Source organism: Tenrec ecaudatus, chromosome 5, assembly GCF_050624435.1.
Source record: "Tenrec ecaudatus isolate mTenEca1 chromosome 5, mTenEca1.hap1, whole genome shotgun sequence".
NCBI lineage: Eukaryota > Metazoa > Chordata > Mammalia > Afrosoricida > Tenrecidae > Tenrec > Tenrec ecaudatus.
Window position 1 is genome coordinate 72,538,589 of NC_134534.1, and position 22,590 is coordinate 72,561,178.

Below are 22,590 nucleotides of genomic sequence, written 5' to 3' on the forward strand. Positions count from 1 at the left end.
TGTATTATAAATCCTAACCTCTATGCTTGTGTTTATAAACCCGTTTGGAAATGGGTTGTGTTTGTTTTTTCAATAACTCAGGAGTAGTTTAGGGCACATTTTGAATCAATCTCTTGAGATCTAAAAGAGATTACCGTAAGGTAGTAAACTGAGATGGGGGAGGGAGATGCTGAGCCACATGAAGATTGTTCATGAACAGAAGCTCAGCTGACAGTGCGGAGAGTTTGCCCCTAGAGCCAGGGTCTTGCATCGGGACTTCTCGCCTCTGAAATGGTGAGGAAATAAAGGTGTTTGCCACCTAGTTGTGGTCTGTCTTTTACAGCAGCCAGCACTCAATAACTAAGCTATGCATTAAACTAAGAAAGAAATTTCTTTTCTGAAAACTTTCTATATAAAATCTACTCTCTTATTAAGATCTTGTTGATTAAGGATTTTATGGCCTCTAGAGAGAAATTATTGCGCCCACTGTGATAGAGTCCATGCGCATATACATTAGTTATTGCATTTAACAATTGTACTTGAACTGAGTACTAAAGGAGAGGATAGGAATTTCCCTGGCCAGCAGAGTGTGTATTCTAGATGGAGGGAGCAGCAGTAATATGGGTAAAGACACTTATAAAACTCATGGAGGAGTTGCCAGTACTGGTGAAGTGCTCTGAAGGTAACCCACAGATTGAAGATAGGAGCCTCCGAGCTGCTCTACAAAAGGAAGCTGTCATGGAAGTCTGCTTCCAGAAAGATGATAGCCTTGGGAACCCTGGGATGAAGCTCTTCTCTGTCCATATAACAACTGAGAATCAGAATAAACTTGACGGCAATTGGTTTGGTTTGTAAGAGCTATTCCCTGAGATGGGGTGTGTAAGCTGCAGTGTTGGCAATGAAGTTTGAAAGATAGAGAGAGGCCATATTCTAGGAGTTGGATCTTTATGTTGGTTGTAAATGCTTGTTTTATGTCTTGATTTTAAAGATAATTTTTTAAAAATTCAGTTCAAAAAAGGAAATAGAGTTCAAGCTATGAGGATTAATGAAAAAACTTTATGTTAATTTTTATAAGACAATGTATGCTACTGTATTTTTAACTGAAGTGAAGATGAAATTTATCCTAGAAAGACTTTGTTTTGCAATACAAATTTATGCTTATGTTGAAAATGACAACACCTTTCTTTGGTACTTTTAGCAGACTGGAAGCTTTTCTAGCTGGTCTGGTAGTTTCCTTATGGATGATAGCGTGTCTAATACTCTCAATACCCTTGAGGAACACACAAGTGAATTTTACAGCATGGATGAAAATCAAACTGTGTCTGCTCAGCAGAATTCACCCACAAAGTTCCTGGCTATAGAGGCAAATGCTGTGCTGTCATCGCTACAGACCATTCCTGAATTTGCAGAGACTCTAGAACTTATTGAATCTGTAAGTTTGAAAGTGTTAGGTTATCAAAAGCTCAATATTAGTTACATGATTTCACGCTCAGAAACTTCGATTTAGTGGACGCTGACCAGTTAGTTACATGTCAATCATTACTTTGTATGCCTTACTTAGTTTTGGTTCTGACATTTTCCAGTGGGCGCTTGTATTGAAGTTCTCAACTTTAATATATTTTCATCTTGAGAGTGGTAAAGTACAAGAATCACTACCAATGCCATGAAATATTTGTGTATGAACCATTGAATAGGAAACTTATTTGCTATGTAAACTTTCACCTAAAACACAGTAAGATTTTAAAAAGTGAAAATTATATGTGAATATATAACAAACATTTGCCACCTTTACCAGTTTAGATGTGCAATTCTATTTTTTGTCTATTGTGAATAATACTGCAATGAATATTGATATATAAGAATCTGTCTCAGTCTTTGCTTTTAAGGTCTTCTGTATATCTACGTAGGAGTGGAATTGCTGGGTCATATGGTAATTCTCTTTATCCTTTTGAAGAACTGTCTGCCTGTTTTCTACAGTGACTGCACCATTTATCATTGCCATCAGCAATGCACTAGGGCCCCCCTTAGACTCCCAGGCATTAAAGGTTCTGGAGCATTGTATCCTCAGGGGTGATCTGACCCAGTTTTGGCCATCACTGGGATACCATTCTTTTTAAATGGTTTTACTTAAAAAAAGAGTAAAGAAATGATGCCTAGGCAAAGCGCACTTTTACTGATAAAGATGCATAATTCCCCATGGAAATTATCATTCCATGCTCAAGATTTAACCAGGGTATAGCATTAACCAGTTAAAATTTTAATTCCTTACAGGATCCTGTAGCATGGAGTGATGTCACCAGTTTTGATCTTTCTGATGCTGCTGCTTCTCCTGTCAAGTCTACCCCAGTGAAGCTAATGCGGATTCAGCATAATGAAGGGCCTATGGAATGCCAATTTAACGTCAGTCTTGTGCTTGAAGGGAAAAAAAATAGTTGTAATGGTGGAGACAGTGAGGCTATACCTCTAACATCTCCAAATGCGGCAAAGTTTAGCACTCCACCAACCATCCTCAGAAAGAAGAAGAAAATGCGTGGGGGTCATTCCCCAGGATGCGGGTTTGGTGACAGCGCTTTCAGTGATGGTGGTCATACAGCACTAAAACATACACCAGTGAAAACACTACCATTTTCCCCTTCCCAAGTAAGTAGTGTTGTATTTTCTTATGCTCCAGGATGTTGATGAACTAGATTAAATTACATCTTTAATATTCTTACCAGCAGTGATTGCTTTGATTACACATACAAATGTTAATGTGTTTAAACTTATACAGGTGAGTTCCTAAACTCTTATAAATCAGAAGGTATCTCACAAAATACAGGTGTTTCATTATGTAGCTGCTAGGTATTGCTGAGTTGGTTGACATCTTTGCTTTTTAATACTTTGTCATTTGCAATTTGTTGTTGGATTTCTTGACTTGCTGTCATAGGTGTTGATTGTGGATTTAAGTAAAATATAATCCTTGACAACATCAATCCTTTCTCCCTTTATCATGATGTTGCTTATTGGTTTACCTGTGAGGGTTTTTCTTCTTTTATTGGGCGATAATTCATACCAAAGGCAGTCATCTTTGATCTTTATCAGTGTTTCAAGTTTCTTAGCTTTCAGCAAGCCAGGTTGTGCCATCTTCATACGGGCGGTTGTTAATGAGCCTTCCTTCAGTTCGGATCTCATGTTCTCAGTGATAGAGTCCAGCTTCTTAGATAATTTGTTCAGCACACAGATTGAATACGTGTGGTGAAAGGATAGAACCCTGATGCTCACCTTTCTTGATTTGAAACCTCACGGTTTCCTCTTGTTCTGTTCAGATTTTGACTGCCTCTTGGTTTTTGTGTAGCTAGCACGTGAACAAAATCAAGTGTTCTGGAATTCTTATTGTTCACCATGTTGTTCATAACTTGCGGTGACCAACACAGTCCAGTGCCTCTTTAGAGACAATAAAAAACAGATAATCTCTTTCTGTTCTGTCAAGACCCATTTATATTATTAAAGATATCCCTGTTCCATAGCCTCTTTTGAATCAAGCTCCAATTTCTGGCCTTTGTGCTATAACTGTCTTTGAATTATCTTCAGTAAAACTTTGCTTGTATGAGATATTAATAATATTTTTCAATAATTTTGACATTCTGTAGAATCACCTTTCATAGTGTATACTCAATTTTTAGAGCTATAGAGGAGTTAAAATTTTCAAAATTTTTTATTATGTATGAAAATATAACAAAACATGCTTCATCTCAACAGTTTTAACATGTACAGTTCAGTAACATTGCTTACATTCCTCTAGTTGTACAAATATTCTCATTAGCTAAAGGAGACTTTTGAGATAAGTAATTCCATACTTTTATAGAAATAATCAATAGGTAACCGTAGAAAGGTAGATGATTTTCCCAGAGTTATCTAGTGGCTGAACAAAGGCTGAGATCCAGTTTCCTGACTTAATATTCAACCAATATGACTCATAAAGTATAAGACCTTTTTTATAGTTCATAACATAACTTTTATTAGAAAGGTAGTACATGACATAGCATCAACTATTTTCAAGAATAATATTAAATCTGATAAACAATAAAAGCCAGGCTAACAACATGTAACAAGAATCTAATGACCTTTCTATAGTCTAACATTAAATTATCTACAATGACTTTTTACATCGGGGAAATCCAAGGCTTAGAGGAATATCATTATTGAAAATAAAGCTGCAATAGCAATTTTATATAATTACTATTCTCAAGAACACTGAATCATTAAAACTAATGACAAGTTCACAAATTTCAAACATTTCACATCATTTACATTATTGGGTATACATGTATATCTGAGTTTCCAGTGATTTTGTTTTCCCACAAACATGCCGACACTTATGCTATGTAGACCTCAGCTATGTAGAGTAATTTATATTTTAGTCTCTATGTAATTTTCCTTTTTATAGTTCACAGCAAGAAACTTAAACAGCTGCTCAGAGAGGAGATTCTTAAGGAAATAGTTGTTCTCCTGTAGTGATGTTTATACTGGGACAAACAGTTCTTATTTTATAGTAGGATTTTTCTTATTGAACACTTAATGTTTCCAGCATCTTATCCAGGGAAATGGAGCTGGTGTTTATTAAAATGTTTTATGGGGAAAAAGCTTTGAAGAATGCTGGGATATTGCTGGTGGGGGATGGGTGGGCTATGTGTTGAGTCTGGGAGAATGAGAAGGATCTGGCAGTATACAGCCGTTCTGGTCTCTGAAAATTGTGTTTCCACACTTCAGAGGGTACCATTTACATAATATGTGCTCTCCTACTCTTCTGCAAATGGAAAAACCAGCTTAGACATGCTCGTCGATTTCTGCATTTGGAATTTTACGGACTAGAGGTATTCACTATTGTTGTACCCCACTCCCTCAACAAATTAAAAAAAAATTTTAATTGTGATTCAGGTGAAATACACAGAGCAGATTGGCTTTCCATTCAGCAACTTATGCACATTTTAATTTGTCACATTGACTACAATACTCACAATGTAACAGCACTCTTCCCACCTCCTCCCTGTCTTTACTATTTCTCTCTGTCCTTCTTCCCCACCCCTTCTTGCCTCCTGAGCTTTACCCTTGGGCAGACTGCCTTTTGCCTCTGTGTGGTTGCTTGTCCTTGGAAGTCCACACTTCCTGGTACTATTTTCACTTTTTAGACTTGTCCATTGTTTGGCTGAAAGTGGAGCCATGTGGAGTATTCAACTGTTATTGAGGAGCAAATTCTCAGGTGAAAAATGATTGGTAAACGAGGGCCTGACAGTAAAGGAGTTTCTATATCCAAGGTTGGACTTTACCCTGTAAATGGTGGGACACTACTGCAGCGTATTAAGAGAATTTGAATGTTAGTCTTAGGGTTAAGTAAATTGTTAAGTATTAGAATTAAGTAAATTGCCATAGAACTACAAGAATTCATGTCGGGTGTAAATAGCCAAAAAGTAATTTCTATTCTTTATACTACTGCTTCCAATCTGTTGACTGTGAAAATAAATTTCACAATAATATGTAAGTTATATTCAACCAGTAATTTAGTAAACAGGCTTTGCAATATCAATTATGGCTATTAGGTTCTGTGCTGTATTCTAGAGAGACAAGTGCTATATTCCTTAATGATACAACATGTTGTTTTATTCTGAATTCAAAGTTGTTAGTCTGATTCATAGCGACACCATCTACACCAGAATGAAACATTGCCTGATCCTGGTCCATTGATTGCTGCTGTTTGAGCCCATTATTGAAGCCACTGTGTTAGCCCATCTCTTTAAGGGATTCCTGGTTTTCCATTGACCCTCTGCTTTACCAAGCATGCCGTCCTTCTCCAGGGACATGTTAGCATGTACGTGAGACTAAGTCTTGCCATACTCACTTCTAAGGGTCCGTAGGTACTTCCAAACAGATTTGTTTGTTTTTCTGGAAGTTCATGATAAGATCAATATTCTTCACCAACACCGTAATTCAAAGTCAAAGGCATCGAGTCTTCGTTAGTCTTCTTTATTCATTGTTAAGTTTTGGCATCGAAAAGACCATTGTTTGGGTCAGGCACACCTTAGTCCTCAAAGTGACATTTTTTTTCGTAAACATTTTAAAAAGATCTTTTGGAGCAGATGTGCCCAACACCATCTGTCATTTCATTTCTTGACCATTGGTTCTAGGGATACTGATTGTGAATCTTAAGTAAAACGAGTATTTTGAAAATGAATTCAAAGTATTTTCATAGCAAAAAACCAAAAACAACAACCCCATAAAACTAAACTCACTGTCATCGAGTTGGACACCAACTCATAGCAATCCAGGATCGAACTGCCCATTTGATTTTCCAAGACTTTACTCTTTACAGAAGTGGAGAGCCCCATCTTTCTCCTCTCACAGAAAAGGTCACTTAACGTTATTTACTAATAACAACTAAAAAAAAAGATATGTCTTTTCTGATGTGGTTTCTATAGATTGCTAAGGAGCCTTGGTACAGTGAAGTAAGCATTGGGTTGCTAACTGAATGGTTAGCAGTTCAAACCCACCAGCTACTTATAAAAAGAAAGATGAGGTAGCCTGCTTCTGTAAGCCCTATAAGGTGGCTTTATTTTGACCAGTAGAGTCACTATGTGTCAGAATTGGTGTGTTGACAGGGAGTTTTTTTGGGGATTATAGATAAGCTATTTGATATTTTATTTTTAAATTTTTGTATTTTGTTTTATAATATGAGTTTTAAAAATAACTACATATTTTTAAGATACATATTATATGCCAAATATTATTCTTAGAGCTAGGGAGGCAGTAATGAACAAAACAGACAAAAAATTCCTGTCATCATGGAGCTTAATTTACATGCAGTAGGATGTAAATACAATATCATAATTTTTTTCCCAAGAGATATGAGGATCTTAACAATTTAATGTTTGTGTAGAGACTTTGATGTCCTAAAAATTGTCTTTAAACTTTGCCTCTCTTTTTAGTTTTTTAACACATGTCCTGGAAACGAACAAATTAATATGGAAAACCCTTCATTTACATCCACCCCTATTTGTGGGCAAAAAGTTCTCATTACAACTCCCCTTCATAAGGAAATGACCCCCAAAGATCAAAAGGAAAATGTGGGGTAAGTGGTTGTTAAGTAAGTATGTTAAGAGAAAATGAGGACTGTAATTTTCATAGTAGAGTAGCTCTTAGTACGCTTAATTTTTAACTTAATGTGTATGTTTTAATCACTATACATGTAGGACTAGAACTAGAAAATAATAACATTGTATTTTTTTGCAAGAATACTAACAACAACAAAAATGCAGCTAAATATAGCTTCTGACTTTAATTTCCAGCAAAATAATGATTTTAGTTATTATTCTACATTAGTCTTTTTAAAAAATAATGATTGGAATAAAAATTAATTTAGGCAAGTATTTTTTACAATATAGCCTTGAAATGCTTAACTAAAGCAAGTGTATAAGAGATATAAGACAATATTTAATGTGTACCTTTATCATGGTTTTGACTTAACTAGTATAAATCAAATTTTGACTATGATATAAATATTTAAATGATTGGATAGGTTTAGAACACCTACTATTAGAAGATCTATATTGGGTACCACACCGAGAACTCCTACTCCATTTAAGAATGCACTTGCTGCTCAGGAGAAAAAATATGGACCTCTTAAGATTGTGGTATGTATATTCTTTATAAGATTTTTCTTATTTTCAACAAATCACAAATTGTGATTTTTAGCATTCTTGATTTTTTAACATTAAAAAAGTTATTCTCAAAATATTACAAGGGTATGAGAAAATAATAATTTATGAATGATGAAGAGTTCATGAGGTAGGGGGGAGTTGGGAGGGAGGGGAAAAATGAGCAGCAGATATTAAGGGCTCAAGCAGAAGGCAAATGTTTTGAGAACGATGATGGCAACACATGTACATATGTTCTTGACACAATGGATGTATGTATGGATTGTGATAAGAATTGTATGAGCCCCCAATAAAATGATTTTTTAAAAAAGAAATACATTTAAAATATTATGAAAAATAAAGTGAATGTTACAGATGATGAAAAAAAATCTTACAAGTTTTTAAATCTCAATTGATAAGTTGACTTGTGAATAAACCTTTGCTTGGCTGTTTTTAACTTTTACCTTTTCTTTATCAACTGAGAAAGCACTGTTCATAGATCCCTTTTTTATATTACAACTCACACTTTTAATACTTTCAGTACTAAAAGTTACCTGAAGAGGAATAAATAATTTAAACATTTTTGTATACATAAGCACTTTAAAAATAATGTTTAAAAAGCTAATTGACCATGGAACCTTTGAGCTTCACTTTCTCTTTTTTGTTATGGAGATTATAAAATATACCCCAGGGAGTTATTGTGAAGATAAAAGAGCTTGTTCTGAGTTGTAGGAAGTATGTGCTTAGGCTTCCGATTCAAAATGGCTGACCAATCCCAAGGAGAGTAAATCCCTCTTCAACAATCAGGAGAAAAACATCAAGAGAACAAAACAAGACATTTCTCCAGCAATCTTTAAAAACTTCTCAATAGTTACATAACCCGAGATTGCCGAATGCCAAGCACTGTGTGGGCAGGCAGAAGAGAGGAGGCAAGAGTAAATTGCCCATGAGATACCTAGTGCATCCTCCTGCCCATCCGGCTCCCTCAGCCCTCCACTGGCCTGTGCCACTGCCTCACCTCCTACCTGGCATACACACCTGCCGCGTCAGACTCACGGCCAGTCTGAGCACCTGAATGTGACCATGCAGGTCACTCCATGCCCAGAAATGGACACACTTGCTCCACTGGACCTTGCCTTAAGAGCACCTCCAGCACAAGTCCCTCACCTATGCTGGTGCCCCACTCTTCTTGCCCTGACACACTTTGCTCTTGCCCATAATTGCTACAGTGCTTCTGGGAAGAGTGAAAATCCCAACCAAACTTTTCAAAAAGTTCGTTTTAAATAAAATGTCTTACTATTTTTAATTATACTTAAAATTTTTAAAAATAATATCTTAAAGTTAGGACTACCTTTTTTTGTTGTTTTAACCTTTAAAAAAATGGTTTTCATTTTCTCTTTCTTCTATTTCTTTTCTTCCTCTACTTGTGTGAGGTTTCTATTATCCCTCTCCAACGCCACGGAAGGAGTTAACTATTCTCACACAAATGAGTCTCCCTGCCACCCCTAACAGCTACATCAAGATGCTGCAGAAGCTATGGTCCACACTAAAGCAAGCAAGCAAGCAAACAAACAAACAAACAAAAAAAACAGGCACAAACAAGTGAACAATACTCAGAGCTAAAGGAAATTGCTGAAGATAAACAGGCTCTGGAACTTTCAGAAATATAATTCAGAAGAATGGTAATTGGGTAGTTTTACTGGATGAGAAAGAGTCCAAGAGAACAAAGGAAAGACGAGATAAACTAGAACCCTTACAAGAAAAATTTTAAACAGAAGCCCAAAAGATCAATACGAAGAAAACAGAATTTCACAACAGTGTAAAATAGCATAGTAATAGAATTGAAGAAATGGAAAGCCAAATTAGTGAGCTTGAAGACAATTTTTTTGACTCTAATCTATGAGAACAGTCAACAAAAAGAGCAAAGGAGTCTGAAGAAAACCTAAGAATTATGTGGGACATTATCAAGAGGAATAACTAACTTCTCAACGGATTCCAGAACAGAAAGAAACCAAAAACCCCACAGGGAAAGTAGCAGACACACCTGAGATCAACATAAAAGACAACTTCACCAAAAATCACAGTCAAAGCAGTATCTAAAATGTATAAATATAGGAAGAACAAAAAAACCAACAAAAATGACAAACTCATACACATCAATTATTACACTGAATATTAAGAGATTAAACAGCAGCAGACTCGATATAACTATAAAACACTAATAAGAAACCAAAATAAACCTACATCTATGAAAGAATATTCTATGTTCATGGATAAGAAGCTTAACATTTAAGTTGATACTACCCAAAGTAATCTACAAATACAACTGCTCCAGAGCCCAAACTCTTCTTTATATAAATGGAAAAAGTACTTACTAACTTTATATGTAGAGGGAAGAGACCCAGAATAAACAAAGCTAATAGAAAGAAGTAGACCTCGAGTGAGAGGCCTTGAAACCTGTTTTAACAGTAGTCAAAACAGTGTAGTACAGGCACAATGATAGGTACATAGACCAATAGAATGGAAAAGGAAATCCAGAAATAGATTCATTCAAATGCAGACAACTGATCTACAAAGAGCCAAAAAATATTGAATGGGAAAGAGATAGTCTCTTCAACAAATGATGCTGGCAAAATTAGACTTCTATCTGCAGAAGAGCCAAACAGGAACCATGCCTCATCCCATGCATAAAAATGAACTCAAGATGGATCAAAGACCTAAATGTAAGTCCAAGAACTATAAAGATTATCTTTGAGAAAATGGGGACAAACTTAAGGGCCATATTGCAAGGCATAGGCATATTATCAAATATAATAAACCGTATAGAGTGGAAGACAAAATAGATGACCGGCAATTACTAGAAATAAAACATCATACATAAAAAGACTTCATCAAAAGAGTAAAAAGAGAACCCACAGAGTGGAAAATCTAACACATCAAAAGACTAATTTCTAAATTCTCTAGAAAACTACAATACCGCCACCTCACCTCCCATCTCCCGGCTGCAGTGCAAGGGACTGCTGTGGGAAGCTGGGACCATGTGTTGATGCAAGCTGACAGCGCTTGACTACCACAACCCTGCCAGCTTCAACTGCAAAGATGAAGCAATTTAGAAATTTTATTGTGTGGCTTGAAGACCAGAAAATCCGACAGTACAAGACTGAAGATAGAGGGAACTTAAGAAACATCCACAGCTGTGATTGGCCCAAGTTCTTAGAAAGGTATTTCAAAGATGTTAACTGTCCTTTCAAGATTCAAGATCGACAAGAAGCAATTGACTGGCTTCTTGGCTTAGCTGTTAGACTCGAATATGCAAATGATGCTAAAAAGTACAAGGACACAGTTCCTGATAATACAAAAAATGCTGACAATGCAGCTAACAATGCAGAGCCACTGGTCATCTAGGATGTAAGTAACCCTGACTTCAAGGCTGGTGTAATGGCTTTGGCTAACGTTCAGGTTCAGCTCCATGAAGGTTACTTGGTAATGCTAAAGGCAATTTGAATTTTGGGTCAGGAGCGCCTGACACAGGATGCAGTTGCTAAAGCTCATTAAACAAAAGAGGGCTTGCCTGTAGACAAGCATAGTCTTGGTTTTGACACAGGCGCAGTTGGACTCATACAACTCTTACTACAATCCATACATAGATCAATTGTGTCAAGCACATTTATACATATGTTGCCGTCATCATTCTCAAATAGGTGCAGTTCTTAATGAAGTTGCTCAGATTCTTGGATTGCTGTATGTAGAAGAACTTGGAGAGCTACAGACAAAAATTAATGAAGCCATAGTTGCTGTTCAGTCAATTATAGCAGGTCCAAAGACAGACCACAGACTGGGCAAAGTTGGAAGATAAGCACGTCAGCTTCTCACCTACTTAGTACAGTTGGGGACCGTTATATGTTTCTGGTATGTGTTTGGAAATCATATGTCACATTTTTGAGGGACAAATCACAGAAAATACACTATGTTCTAGGTATTTACCATCACAGCTTTTTTTTCTTTAATAAAGTTTGGGCAAGTGAAAAAAAAAACTACAATACCTCAATAAGAAAAAATGAAGTAATCTAATTAAAAAGCAGGCAAAGCACATGAACAGTTCACCAAAACATGACATGTAAATGGCTAATAAACATATGATAAAAATGTTCATGATCACTAACCATCTTAAGAATTGCAAATCAAAACTGAGATACTACTTTATATTGAGTTGTGTCAACTCAACAGATTTTGAAAGTTCCCAAGGGAAGAAGGGCAAAGGTGGGAAGATGAAGCAATGGCCTTGAAGGTTGACTTGGATGAAAGGGAAAATGGAGGTCATAAGGGGGAGAAGAGAAATCAAGGGAAAAGAGTAGGCTAAAACAGGCAGGGAGGGAGGGAAAGCTCATGTTATTGATGAGTGGTTTGAGCTGTTCCATACAGAGTTGATGGTCTGAAATGTAAATTTTCTCCAGCTTGAGAAGACAAAGTCAAATATTACAATGAAATGTGCAAAGGCCTAATGTTAAACAGCCAAAAAGGAAGAACACACTCAGCATACCTTAAACTGAAAGAACTGAAGAAAAAAATTCAAGCCTGGAGTTACAATAGTGAAAGATTCTATGGGCAAAATATTGAATGGTGCAAGAAGTGTAAAAAGAAAAAGGAAAGAATACACAGAGTCACTGTACCAAAATGAACTAGTTGACAGTCCACCATTTCAAGAGGTAGCATATGCAAGAACCAATGGTGCTGAAGGAAGAAGTTCAAGCTACACTGAAATCATTAGACAAAAACGAAACTCCAGGAATCTCTGGAATACCAATTGAAAGGTTCCAGCAAGCTGATGAGGCACTGGAAGCACCCTCTTGTCTATGCCAGGAAATTTGAAAGACAGCTTATTGTTCAACTGACTGGAAGAGATACGCATTCCTAAGACAGGTGACCCAACAGAATGCTCAAACTAGAGAACAGTATCACTGATATCACATGCAAGTAAAATTTTGCTGAAGCTCATTCAACAATGATTGCGGCAATACATTGACAGGGAGCTGCCAGAGCTTCAGACCTGATTCAGGAGAGGATGTGGAACAAAGAATATCATTGCTGACATTAGATGGATGTCGGCTCAAAGCAAAAAAATACCAAAAAGATGTTTACTTGTGTTTTATTGACTATACCAAGGTATTTGTGTGAATCATAGCAAACTATGACTAGCCTTGAGAAGAACATGACCTCCAGATCACTTCATTGTGCTCATGCAGAACTTGTACATGGATCAGGAGACAGCTGTGTGAACAGGACAAAGGCATGCTGCATGGTTTAACATCAGGGCTTTAGCCTCTCACCATACTTCCTCTGTGAGCTCAGCAAATCAGAGAAGCTGGATTGTTTGAAGAAAATGTCATTAGTTTCGAGGCTTATTAACCTGCGATATGCAGATGACACAACATTGCTTGCTATAAGTAAGGAGGACATGAAGCACTTGCTGATGATCAAGGATTTCAGCCTTCAGTATGGATTACAACTCAGTGTAAAAAAGACCAAGAGCCTCACAACTGGACCAATAGGTAATGTGATAAACAGAGGAAAGGTTGAAGTTGTGAAGGATTTTGTCATCCTTGAATCCACCATCAGGGCTCATGGAAATAGTCAGACCAAAAGATGAGAAAATGTAACTGCTACATAAGAATTCTTTAAAAGTATTGAATAGCAAGAATGTTACTTTAAGGACTAAGGTGAGCCTGACTCAAGCCATGGTATTTTTCCATTACCTCATATGCATGCAAAAATTGGACAGTGAATAAGGAAGACTGAAAAAATAACTGATACATTTGAATTGTGATACTAGAGAAGAATATTGAAAGTACCATGAATTGCTAAAAGGACAAACTAATCTGTCTTGGAAGAAGTACAACCAGAGTGCTCCTTAGAGGCGAGGATGATGAAGACTGCATCGTATATACTTGGACATCTTGTCAGGAGACACCAGTTTCTGAAGAAGGACATTATTCTCGGTCAAGTGGAGGGTCAGCAAAAAAGAGGAAGTCCTCAGTGGAGATGGATGGACACAGTGACTGTGACAGTGGGCTCAGGCATAAGACCAACTGTGAGGATGGCCCAGGACCGTGCAGTGTTTTGTTCTGTATTGCATAAGGTCTCTGTGGGTCAAAACTGACTAAATGGTACATAACAACAATACCGATTCACATTAAAATTCAAACAATAACCATAAAAATACCTGCTTACCTTGTGGTTAATTGCTATTTTAATAGTAGTGGTAGCAGCAGTTCATGAATGAATAGCAATGGGAAGTGTTTTAGTGAATTGTACTTTCATATATTTTGTCAACTTCAAAATACCAAAGAAGACATGAGCATACTAAGAAGGTAGAGATTTCTGATGTTAGAGTTATTAAAAATAGGTTAATCAAGTCACTTCTTAGGGTACTTTAGTTAATGTTCTTCTCTTGAGTTATATTTTGGGTGGATTCATTAATGAATTCTAGTTAACTAGATTTCATCATTTTCATCCAAAATCCATCTCATACTCTCAGGTCTCCTAGTCTTTTTCTTGTCTTTGAATAATCAAAGGTTTTTGTCATATAACTCCATATAATATTGTGAACAATCATATTATTTTAGTACTTTCTAGATATTCTTATGATCCCACCTTTATAGGACGGCACAGAACTGGGCAGTGTTTCGTCCTGTTGTTCACGGGGTCGCTATGGGTTGCAGCTGACTTGATGGCACCTAACAGTAACAACAACAACAACAAACAATAACAACAGAATAATGGAGCTTTAGACAAGTTAACAGTGACTTGGACACATGAAAAATTTTATAGTGCCTCTGGGTGATTTGATCACTCTATAATTTGGAGGAAAATTATCATTTAAAAAAGAGTGAGAGAATAGGTTGCAAACAACCTAGTATAAAGTCTCTGTCAGTGTTTTTTCCCGAGCCTGCAGCTCTCTTAAAATTAATGCTAGCATTGCCAACAGCTTTTTGGGTAGAATTTGTTGTCAAAGCATAATTTTCATCGTGATTTAAGATAAAAGGAAGGTAATCATTTGGTAATAAATGATTCTAAAAATATATATAGATACATATAAATATAAGTATAGATAAACCTATCTTTATGGAAAGCTGATGTTTCATTTCTCTTTTTTATCTTCTCTTGGTTAGTTACTGAACACCTACTATTGTGCTACTCTTGAAGCATTGTAACATGTCTGACTTGAAATCAAATGCACTCTGTGGAGGTTGACTTTGGAATTTTTCAGCTTAAATACATCTGGAATATCTGTTGTCTTTTTGGTAGACAGTGTTTCTTCCAGTGTTTAATAAAACATACTCAAAGGACTAAAAACCAGGTCCATAAAATATAAATCTCTATGAACTATGGTAGGATGAAACCCATAAGGTATTAGATGCAGTAGTTTTGTTTTGTTCCATTAGGACAATTAAAAGAATAATTCTTGTTTGTGAATCAACTCACCTACGTCTGAGCCGCCACTATAGAGGCATAAGACATTTGTATTCTCCTAGGCGAATTCCAGGTTCTTTTTAGTACACTTAATCAACTACTGTGGTAGATTGTAATCCTTAAAATCGCTTGGAAAAATACACAGAAACTCTAAACATGCGTTGTCATTGCTGTATGTTTCAGGCTCCAGATGAGAGTACTTTAAGAATTCACTTCTAAAGCTTTTGAAGTGCTGTGAGATGTCACTTATATCCAAGTGGTATGCCCCCTGACCTTGCTGGCTGGGAGCGCGAGGTGCTGGCCCTCAAGTGCTGCCAGTTAAGCTAAATTTAATGCACACGGCACAATAGCTCGCCATTCTCTGGAACTTTGATTACCTTTCTTTGAAAATCAAGTTAATGTTAGGAGTCAATTTTATATAGTTTCAAATGTGTTTAGTTACATATTCTTAACTAGTTGATAGAAAGTAGATTAATACTATTTTGAGACTAAGCCCACATTTAAGAGCAAACACACACACACATAATGCATTTCCTTCCTGAGCACCGTTTGAGGTCTAAGCTGAAGGCTGACTATATTCATGGTCATTACTTCCAACCTGAGTGGTAAGAGAAGTTCGTTAACTAGGAATTGCATGCTATATAATAAGCACATTATATGTAAAATATGAACTAGAGCATTCCCAGTTTGTCAACAGTGACTTCTAATTTTTAAAGGAAGATGATAAAGAAACACTCTTTTTCATCCTTTTTACATTTTTATTGTGATTTAGGTGAAAGTTTTCAGAGCAATTAGTTTCCCATTCAATAATTGACAAGTAGTTTGTTTTGTGACATGAATTGTAATCCCCACAATGTAACAGCAGTGCTCTTCCTACTTCCCTTGTTTCCTGTTCCTTCCTATTGTCTGAGCTTTCTTCCTGGGCAAGGACTGCCTTTTTGAGCTCATCTTTATTGCTCGAGGAGTGTGTAGCTCCCTGGTGTTATTTATAGGCCTGTCTCTGGTTTAGCTGAAAATTGAGCCACGATGGTGACTTTAGTTCCCTGTTTGAAGAGTGACTAAGGACCATAGATAGTCTTGAGGGGTCCACCAGTCTCTGTCAGTAAGCCTGGTCTGTTTCATGAGTTTGCGTTTTCCATAGTTCTCCCCCACTTTATTGAGGATTTCTTACTGTGGTCCCTTTCAGAGTTGTTAGCAGTGTTAGCCATGCACCATCTGTTTCTTCTGGCCTATTCTTTCTTTCCTATTAACTACTTCTAAAGATCGTCATTGAAGCAGGAAGCCTTTTGTGTAGTAACTTAGAATGAAGAAGGTACCACACTCCAATGCTTGCATTAGCCACTATTATGTTTCCATGAATCTGAGTAATATAATTCAATTTATGTATTTATAGTGACTAGACAAAAATGCTGCCTGTAATGGAACACTACAAAACAAAGGCTTACTATATGTGGGGAGAAAAATATAAAAGAAGGGTTTTCTTTATTTGGGGTAAAAGAGACCACTCTAAGTTTTTTTAATAAAATCTTTTAAAAAATGATTTAGTCACAGCCACTTGCCTTCTTGGAAGAAGATATCCGGGAAGTATTAAAAGAAGAAACTGGAACAGACATATTTCTGAAACAGGAAGACGAACCTGCTTATAAAAGCTGCAAGCAAGAGGTGATCTTTTAGTATTATAGTTAATAAAAGTCTCTTTTTGTCCAAGCTACTCTGCCATGATGTTTCTGTTGTAAATTGTTCATTCTAGCGCACTGCTTCTGTGAAGAAAGTCAGAAAATCGCTAGTTTTGGAGCACTGGGATAAAGAAGAACCGGATACTCAGCTATTAACTGAGGACCTTTCAGACATGCAGGTTTGTAAAGAAATGGTTCTTTTTAATGAAGTGGTTGCTTTAAGTCTGGCTTTTTGTTTTTTATTCATTGGGTGACCAGTTCCTTGGAGATGGAGTTCCTTCAGTACCATTCTGCCTAATTCAGAAGAGAAATGATTAACTATAGAGTATTTTGCTTTTCTGCTTATTTTTCTATGTGTTGTGTTTTGACAGAAGTTCGCACTCTTAAGTATAATATCAAATTAATGGTAGTTCTCAAAACTTCAAAATTTCAGTGCTAATCTTTAGTTTCCAAGATATTAAGTACTACATTACCAGAGTTTCATAAGCGCCAAAAGGCTTTTTGGCGGGAAAGGAGCAGGGCTTCCATTACCACTCACTCCATAGGCCTATTTGTCTTCACTTTTGAACTAGGCATTTTACTTTCCTCTTTTTCTCTCTCTCTCCCATAGTCAGAAAATATATTTACAACATCTTTATTAATGATACCATTATTGGAAATACATGACAATAGGTGCAACTTGACTCCTGAAAAACAAGATATAAATTCAACCAACAAAACATGCACACTTACTAAAAAGAAACCAAACCATAACACTTCCAAAGTGGTCAGATTGGAAAAGAATCTTCAGGTATGGATTTATGCATTTCTTTTAGTGAGTTTTGTTGTTGTTCATTAAATTTCACTTTGGATTTACTGACCACAGATTATATTTGCCTTTTCAATCCAAATTTGATGCTGCCCCTGGCTGTCGAGTCTACTCTGACTCGTGGAGACTATAGGAGAGAGTAGGATTAGGGAACAAAGCTGCTGTAGGTCTTCATGGAAGTAGTCTGCCTTTTAGTCAGCAGCCAGCATGCTTACCCACAGCAACACTAAGCCTCCTTGAAATGAACTCAAACAAAACAATCACCATTGTTTCATTACTCAAACTAGATTTGGCTTTTTTGAGACTCATTTATCTGGGCACATATAATTAAATAATTAAAACTAATCAACTTGTAGCCAAAGACTCTACTAGTGATTTTCTTAAGCACTATTATTTTCTTAAAACCTGTATCCATCTTCTGGCACTTCTTCTACTATAATACATATGTTTAGCCTTAATTTGCTGTTATAAAAGGGTAAGTGATTGGAAGCTGTTTCAGCATGGTTTTATCGGTAGGATGATTTCTAGTGAACTTTTTGGCTCAAGAACTGTAAAACAAATCTTCTTTTCTTGCTGTGATGTACCCAGTATAGCTGGAAATGAAGGCTGGGACATTTTTTTATTATACTGAGAGTCGATCCCAGAAATTTTGATAGTTGACGGAGCAGGGCATTTTCCCTTTCTATCACAGTAGCCGAAGCACTGGGATTCCCGAACATGTAAGCACGCGTTCCCTGAAAGCATCATTGCCAACCAAACATGGCCTACTCCCCGCCGGCTTGAACTACCGCTTTCAAAACGCACATCTTAATCCCTCTAAAATGATCAGAGTTGCTAGCAAATAATTAACAAAGAACTGTTCAGGAAAATTTATTGCAAAGCAGTTCATGCCTATAATAGAATGACCTAACCTCACTGATAAGGGAAGAGAACAAATGAAATAAACTTGATTTTGCGTTATGAATATATTTCCTAATGTGCATGATGTAAAGTATCACTTTTGACAGCATTTCCATCTTTTTTTCTTTCAAGAATCCTGATGCAATGAAGGGCAATATTCCCCCCACCCCTCCCTATATTAAGATTTACTCATTTGGCTTTGGGACGAAACTAATGAACTATCTGCAGAGAAAGGCCTGTGAAGAGTTGTTAGGTGCTGCCAAGTCGGTTTTGACTCCCCAGCAGTATGAAACCCCGCCTCGCCCCGCCCTCCCTCCCTCACAGTGCCGGTGGCTGAGCCCGCTGTTGCAGCCACTGTGCCAGTCCTTCTCGTCGAGTGTAGAAACAGCAAAATAACAAACTTTTAAAAGTCTAGTGTGAAATAGTAGGAAAGTTATGGAAACTTTCATGTCACTTTTAATATTTCCTTCCTAGTCAAACTGTGAATGGGAAACAGTGGTTTATGGGAAGACAGAAGACCAACTTCTTATGACTGAGCAAGCAAGAAGATACCTGAGTACTTACACGGCGGCCAGCAGCACTTCCAGGGCTCTGATGCTGTGATTGCTATCGGGGTGGATGAAATACCCTACTTCCGTGTTATTTCTACACTAAATTAGGTTGCAGTGAAATTTTTGTCAATGAATTGTTCTTAACGTTTTAATACAGTCTTAAATGGTTTGCTTTTTTAAAAAAACTTGATAGGCAAAAAGCTAAGCCACTGAAGTAAGGGGTAGACAATTTAATAAGTTATTTTAAAAATAAATATATATTTTAATATTTTTGAAGAATAAGACAGGGAAAATAATATTAGAATGTTCATAGATTTTCTAAAAGTAAGTTTTCAAATATTTTCGTCATGAGATAAATGTCATTACTCTCTTGATGCTACCTTTTTGTTGTAATATGTAATGATTTCTGAAACTAGTCTTTGCATGGGAAGTACATGTGATTTTACAAAGTACTTTTGCCCACGAGCTGATTTATTTCGGCTGGCGTGTACAAAGAAACAGTGAAAATGAATTTAAAGTAAGGATAGGAAGTTGCACTACTTATTTTTGGTATTTTTCAAAAGCAGTAAGATTAACTACAGTGTTAAATGTATTTATTTGAGCATGGTACTGAAAACAAAAAGAATTGAAAAGGGTTTTTCCCTTACTAGTAAAGAGTCAGTATTTTCTTCATAAATCTCAGAAAGCTGAGAGTTTTATTGAATGTATGTACAGTATTTAGGAGCAGGAAAACTTTGTAAATTGGAAAGAAGTCTGTTTTTATAATTTATTTTCATTTTTAAAGCTTAAATGTAGGTATTTATATATACAAATATATATACATATATATATAGGGTGTCTAGAAGCCAGTCTTGTTTCCTGTTGTTACAGCTAACATGGTAAAGAACAATTTTAATTTTTTAAGTATGAAACAGTAGTAAGTTATAGCTGCAAAGAGTACAATATCTATACTGTAGGTCACATCTACCTAAATATTGCACTATGCCCTTTAAATCATGTTGGTTATAAAGTAGTTCTAAAAATGTACTAAGTAATAATTTAATATTTCCTTTTTAAATTATATTGGGAAGGGTCATATAAATTAATCCAGTGATTTGTATATGTGTTTGAAAAATTTTGCAATTATTTTGTTTAAAAAAATAATACGGTATCTTGGTCCCTAAAAACAGCCTGCACTTAGAAATTTATTATATTTACTCAAATGGTCCAGGAGTAGAGAACATTATTTTTTATTTATAAAGATATTTTGTCCTTTTATAAATGTTTTGTGTTTCTCTACAGGTTGCAACAATTGCTTCAGTTGCCTGTTTTAGGTGTTTGCACCGATTTTTTTCTTGAAAGAATGTCTCATTTGCTTTTGTGGTAGATTTTATGAGATTCTTTGAGACACATAATGGTGTGCTGTCAATGTAAACACTGACAGGTAAATAAAACTGTACACTGTAGTTGTTACTATTTATAATTGACACACTCTCTCCCTCTCCACTCCTGAAGTGTGCTGCTATAGACAGTAGCAGAGTTGGCTTGCTGCTATGAGAGGAGGAAAGAGCGACCACCACTTGCACTGTGTGTACAGATAATGGCAAGTTCTCAAGTTAACCTCATGGAGTCAGCCATTCCCAAGCAAAATCTGGCAAATACTAAAACAAAATAAAAACAGCTTACGATGATCGGTTCTGTTTTTATGTTACTAGAAATCGAAATTCCAAGGATGCTAATGCCTAGCTCTTGAGCAGTAGATCTAGAAGGATTTTAAGCTATTTAAATCCACTTGCTAATTTTTGCATGTTTTATGTAGTGAGAAGGGAGGATGTGTGGTACTAAGGTTATGCCTTATTGATAACAAATCGGTAAACCAATTTGAATCTCTTGAGCAGTGTTTGTTAACTCTCTTGATTGATTGCTTCCTAATTAATGAACTCCTCACAGAAATTTCACTTTATGAAACCAGTGATTGTAGCAAAACCTTCCTGGGTCATTTCGGTTTCCTTGAGCTGAGAGTCTATAATCTTTCTTTTGTTGGATTTCTTTTTCTAAATGAAGCCCTTAGTTGGTTAGAACATATGCAATCCCTCAACACCAAAGTAGAATGTTTTTGGAAGTGCTATGTATTTTTGAAAGTTTAGTGTTTCTTGAGCATTAACTTATCTCAAATGTAATATATCACAGATAAACCGGGGCTTATTGAACACAGCACATATTTGGATTGGTATTGGTTGAGTCGTCCAGTGGTCTGAAACATGTCGGACGTCTTAAGTCATCCTTTATACTGTTGTATTACTTGCATTTGTTCCCGTATGTTGTAAAGGTGCCAGACATACGTGTACCAGCCGTACTTGCACAGACACCGACTACACGTCCGGCACAATCCATTTTGTTGCGTTCACATTCGAGCAGCAAGTACTCTGGACTACATGGAGGTTTTGGTATAGTGGGAAACCTGTTTTACGAGAATCTTGCATACCATGCTGATGTATGTTAGCATCCAAAATAAAGCATCTGTGTACAAGCGGCCTTGGTGTTGTTCATTTATTTTTAGGAGAAAATGTTTTAGGGTTTTATGGTTTTGAGTACATTTGGTGCTAATAAATGTTCTGTTCTAAGGCCCCCTTTTTCCCTTAAAACTCCCTTTATAGGTTTTGGGTGTTGTTTTTTGTACTGATACTATTTACCTCTTATATGACCTTTTTCCAAGTCATATTTTCAGCTGCCTTATAGATCTTTTCATATGACTGTTTTGCTGATGACTGCAACAAATCCAAAGTAAATTTTCTTTCCTGCCCTTTCTTTGTTCCTTTACTTAGGGTATTATTGCTGTCCATTCTCTGACCCACTGGTTCATCTGCCCATCCCTCACCTCTCTTTTGAAATCTCTAACCCATGGCCTGCAAAAGGCCACTGCCTTGTTGGACTAATCATCCGCTCTCCATTCCATACACATGTCAGGGAACTTCACAGTGGCCCTGGTGGCTGTTTCACCTGGGCAACGACTGATCATTCAGCCAGGGCTGCAGTATTCCATTGCCTTAGTGGGTTATCACTCTCCAGACTTTACTGTTATTCTATGCCTGGAGGTAGCACACTACAAATGAAATTACCGGTCTGTAAAAGACTTGTCCCAAATTTATGAGACTGAGATGTGAACCCAGGATATAACTGTCAGGTGGATTACACTCATGCTTTGCATGTAAGTAGAAGTAAGTGAAATACACATTCATACCTGAGCAGATATCTCCTGTTTTAAGAACTTGCTTGATTCGGTGTTGCCTATTCTCCATCACTTCTCGATTCCACACTTCTGGTGACTTGGCTCAGACATCTACATCCATGCTCCCATCTACGTGCCTGTAATGTTCCCTCTGCCTGGCTGCTTTTTCTTTTTCTTTTTTTCCCCCTAGCCTGATAAAACCTTACTCAGCTCTGAACAACAAGTAAGTAAGAACAAGTCTGCAAACCATTTCCTGATTATTTTAGTCTTCCATCATATTTTCCCCATGACTACTTTTCTGAAAGGTGGTGATGTGTGCTGTAGGGTTTGG

At 36.6% G+C, this 22,590-nt stretch overlaps 1 protein-coding gene, 1 non-coding gene and 1 pseudogene across 6 annotated transcripts in view; 2 read left to right on the top strand and 1 right to left on the bottom strand.

Annotated features, from left to right (window-relative positions):
- The window catches only part of MYBL1 (MYB proto-oncogene like 1), a 44,475-nt gene extending 22,911 nt beyond the window's left edge, over window positions 1-21,564 (top strand). Inside the window, exons 9-16 of one of the 5 annotated variants that reach the window (XM_075549613.1) lie at window positions 1,181-1,411; window positions 2,251-2,619; window positions 6,939-7,081; window positions 7,529-7,643; window positions 16,662-16,778; window positions 16,867-16,971; window positions 17,403-17,582; window positions 18,975-21,564. In XM_075549613.1, the coding sequence (XP_075405728.1) occupies window positions 1,181-1,411; window positions 2,251-2,619; window positions 6,939-7,081; window positions 7,529-7,643; window positions 16,662-16,778; window positions 16,867-16,971; window positions 17,403-17,582; window positions 18,975-19,103 (1,389 nt within the window). In that variant the 3' untranslated portion in view covers window positions 19,104-21,564. Of the gene's footprint in view, window positions 1-1,177; window positions 1,412-2,250; window positions 2,620-6,938; window positions 7,082-7,528; window positions 7,644-16,661; window positions 16,779-16,866; window positions 16,972-17,402; window positions 17,583-18,974 lie in introns of all 5 variants that reach the window. The other 4 variants (XM_075549612.1, XM_075549616.1, XM_075549614.1 and 1 more) reach the window with 4 other exon arrangements.
- Window positions 1,997-2,084, bottom strand: LOC142449728 (small nucleolar RNA SNORD88). The gene has a single exon (XR_012784843.1). It is a non-coding gene; the product is annotated as a small nucleolar RNA SNORD88 (small nucleolar RNA).
- Window positions 10,685-12,314, top strand: LOC142448786 (RNA transcription, translation and transport factor protein-like; annotated as a pseudogene).
- Window positions 21,565-22,590: the final 1,026 nt, after the last annotated feature.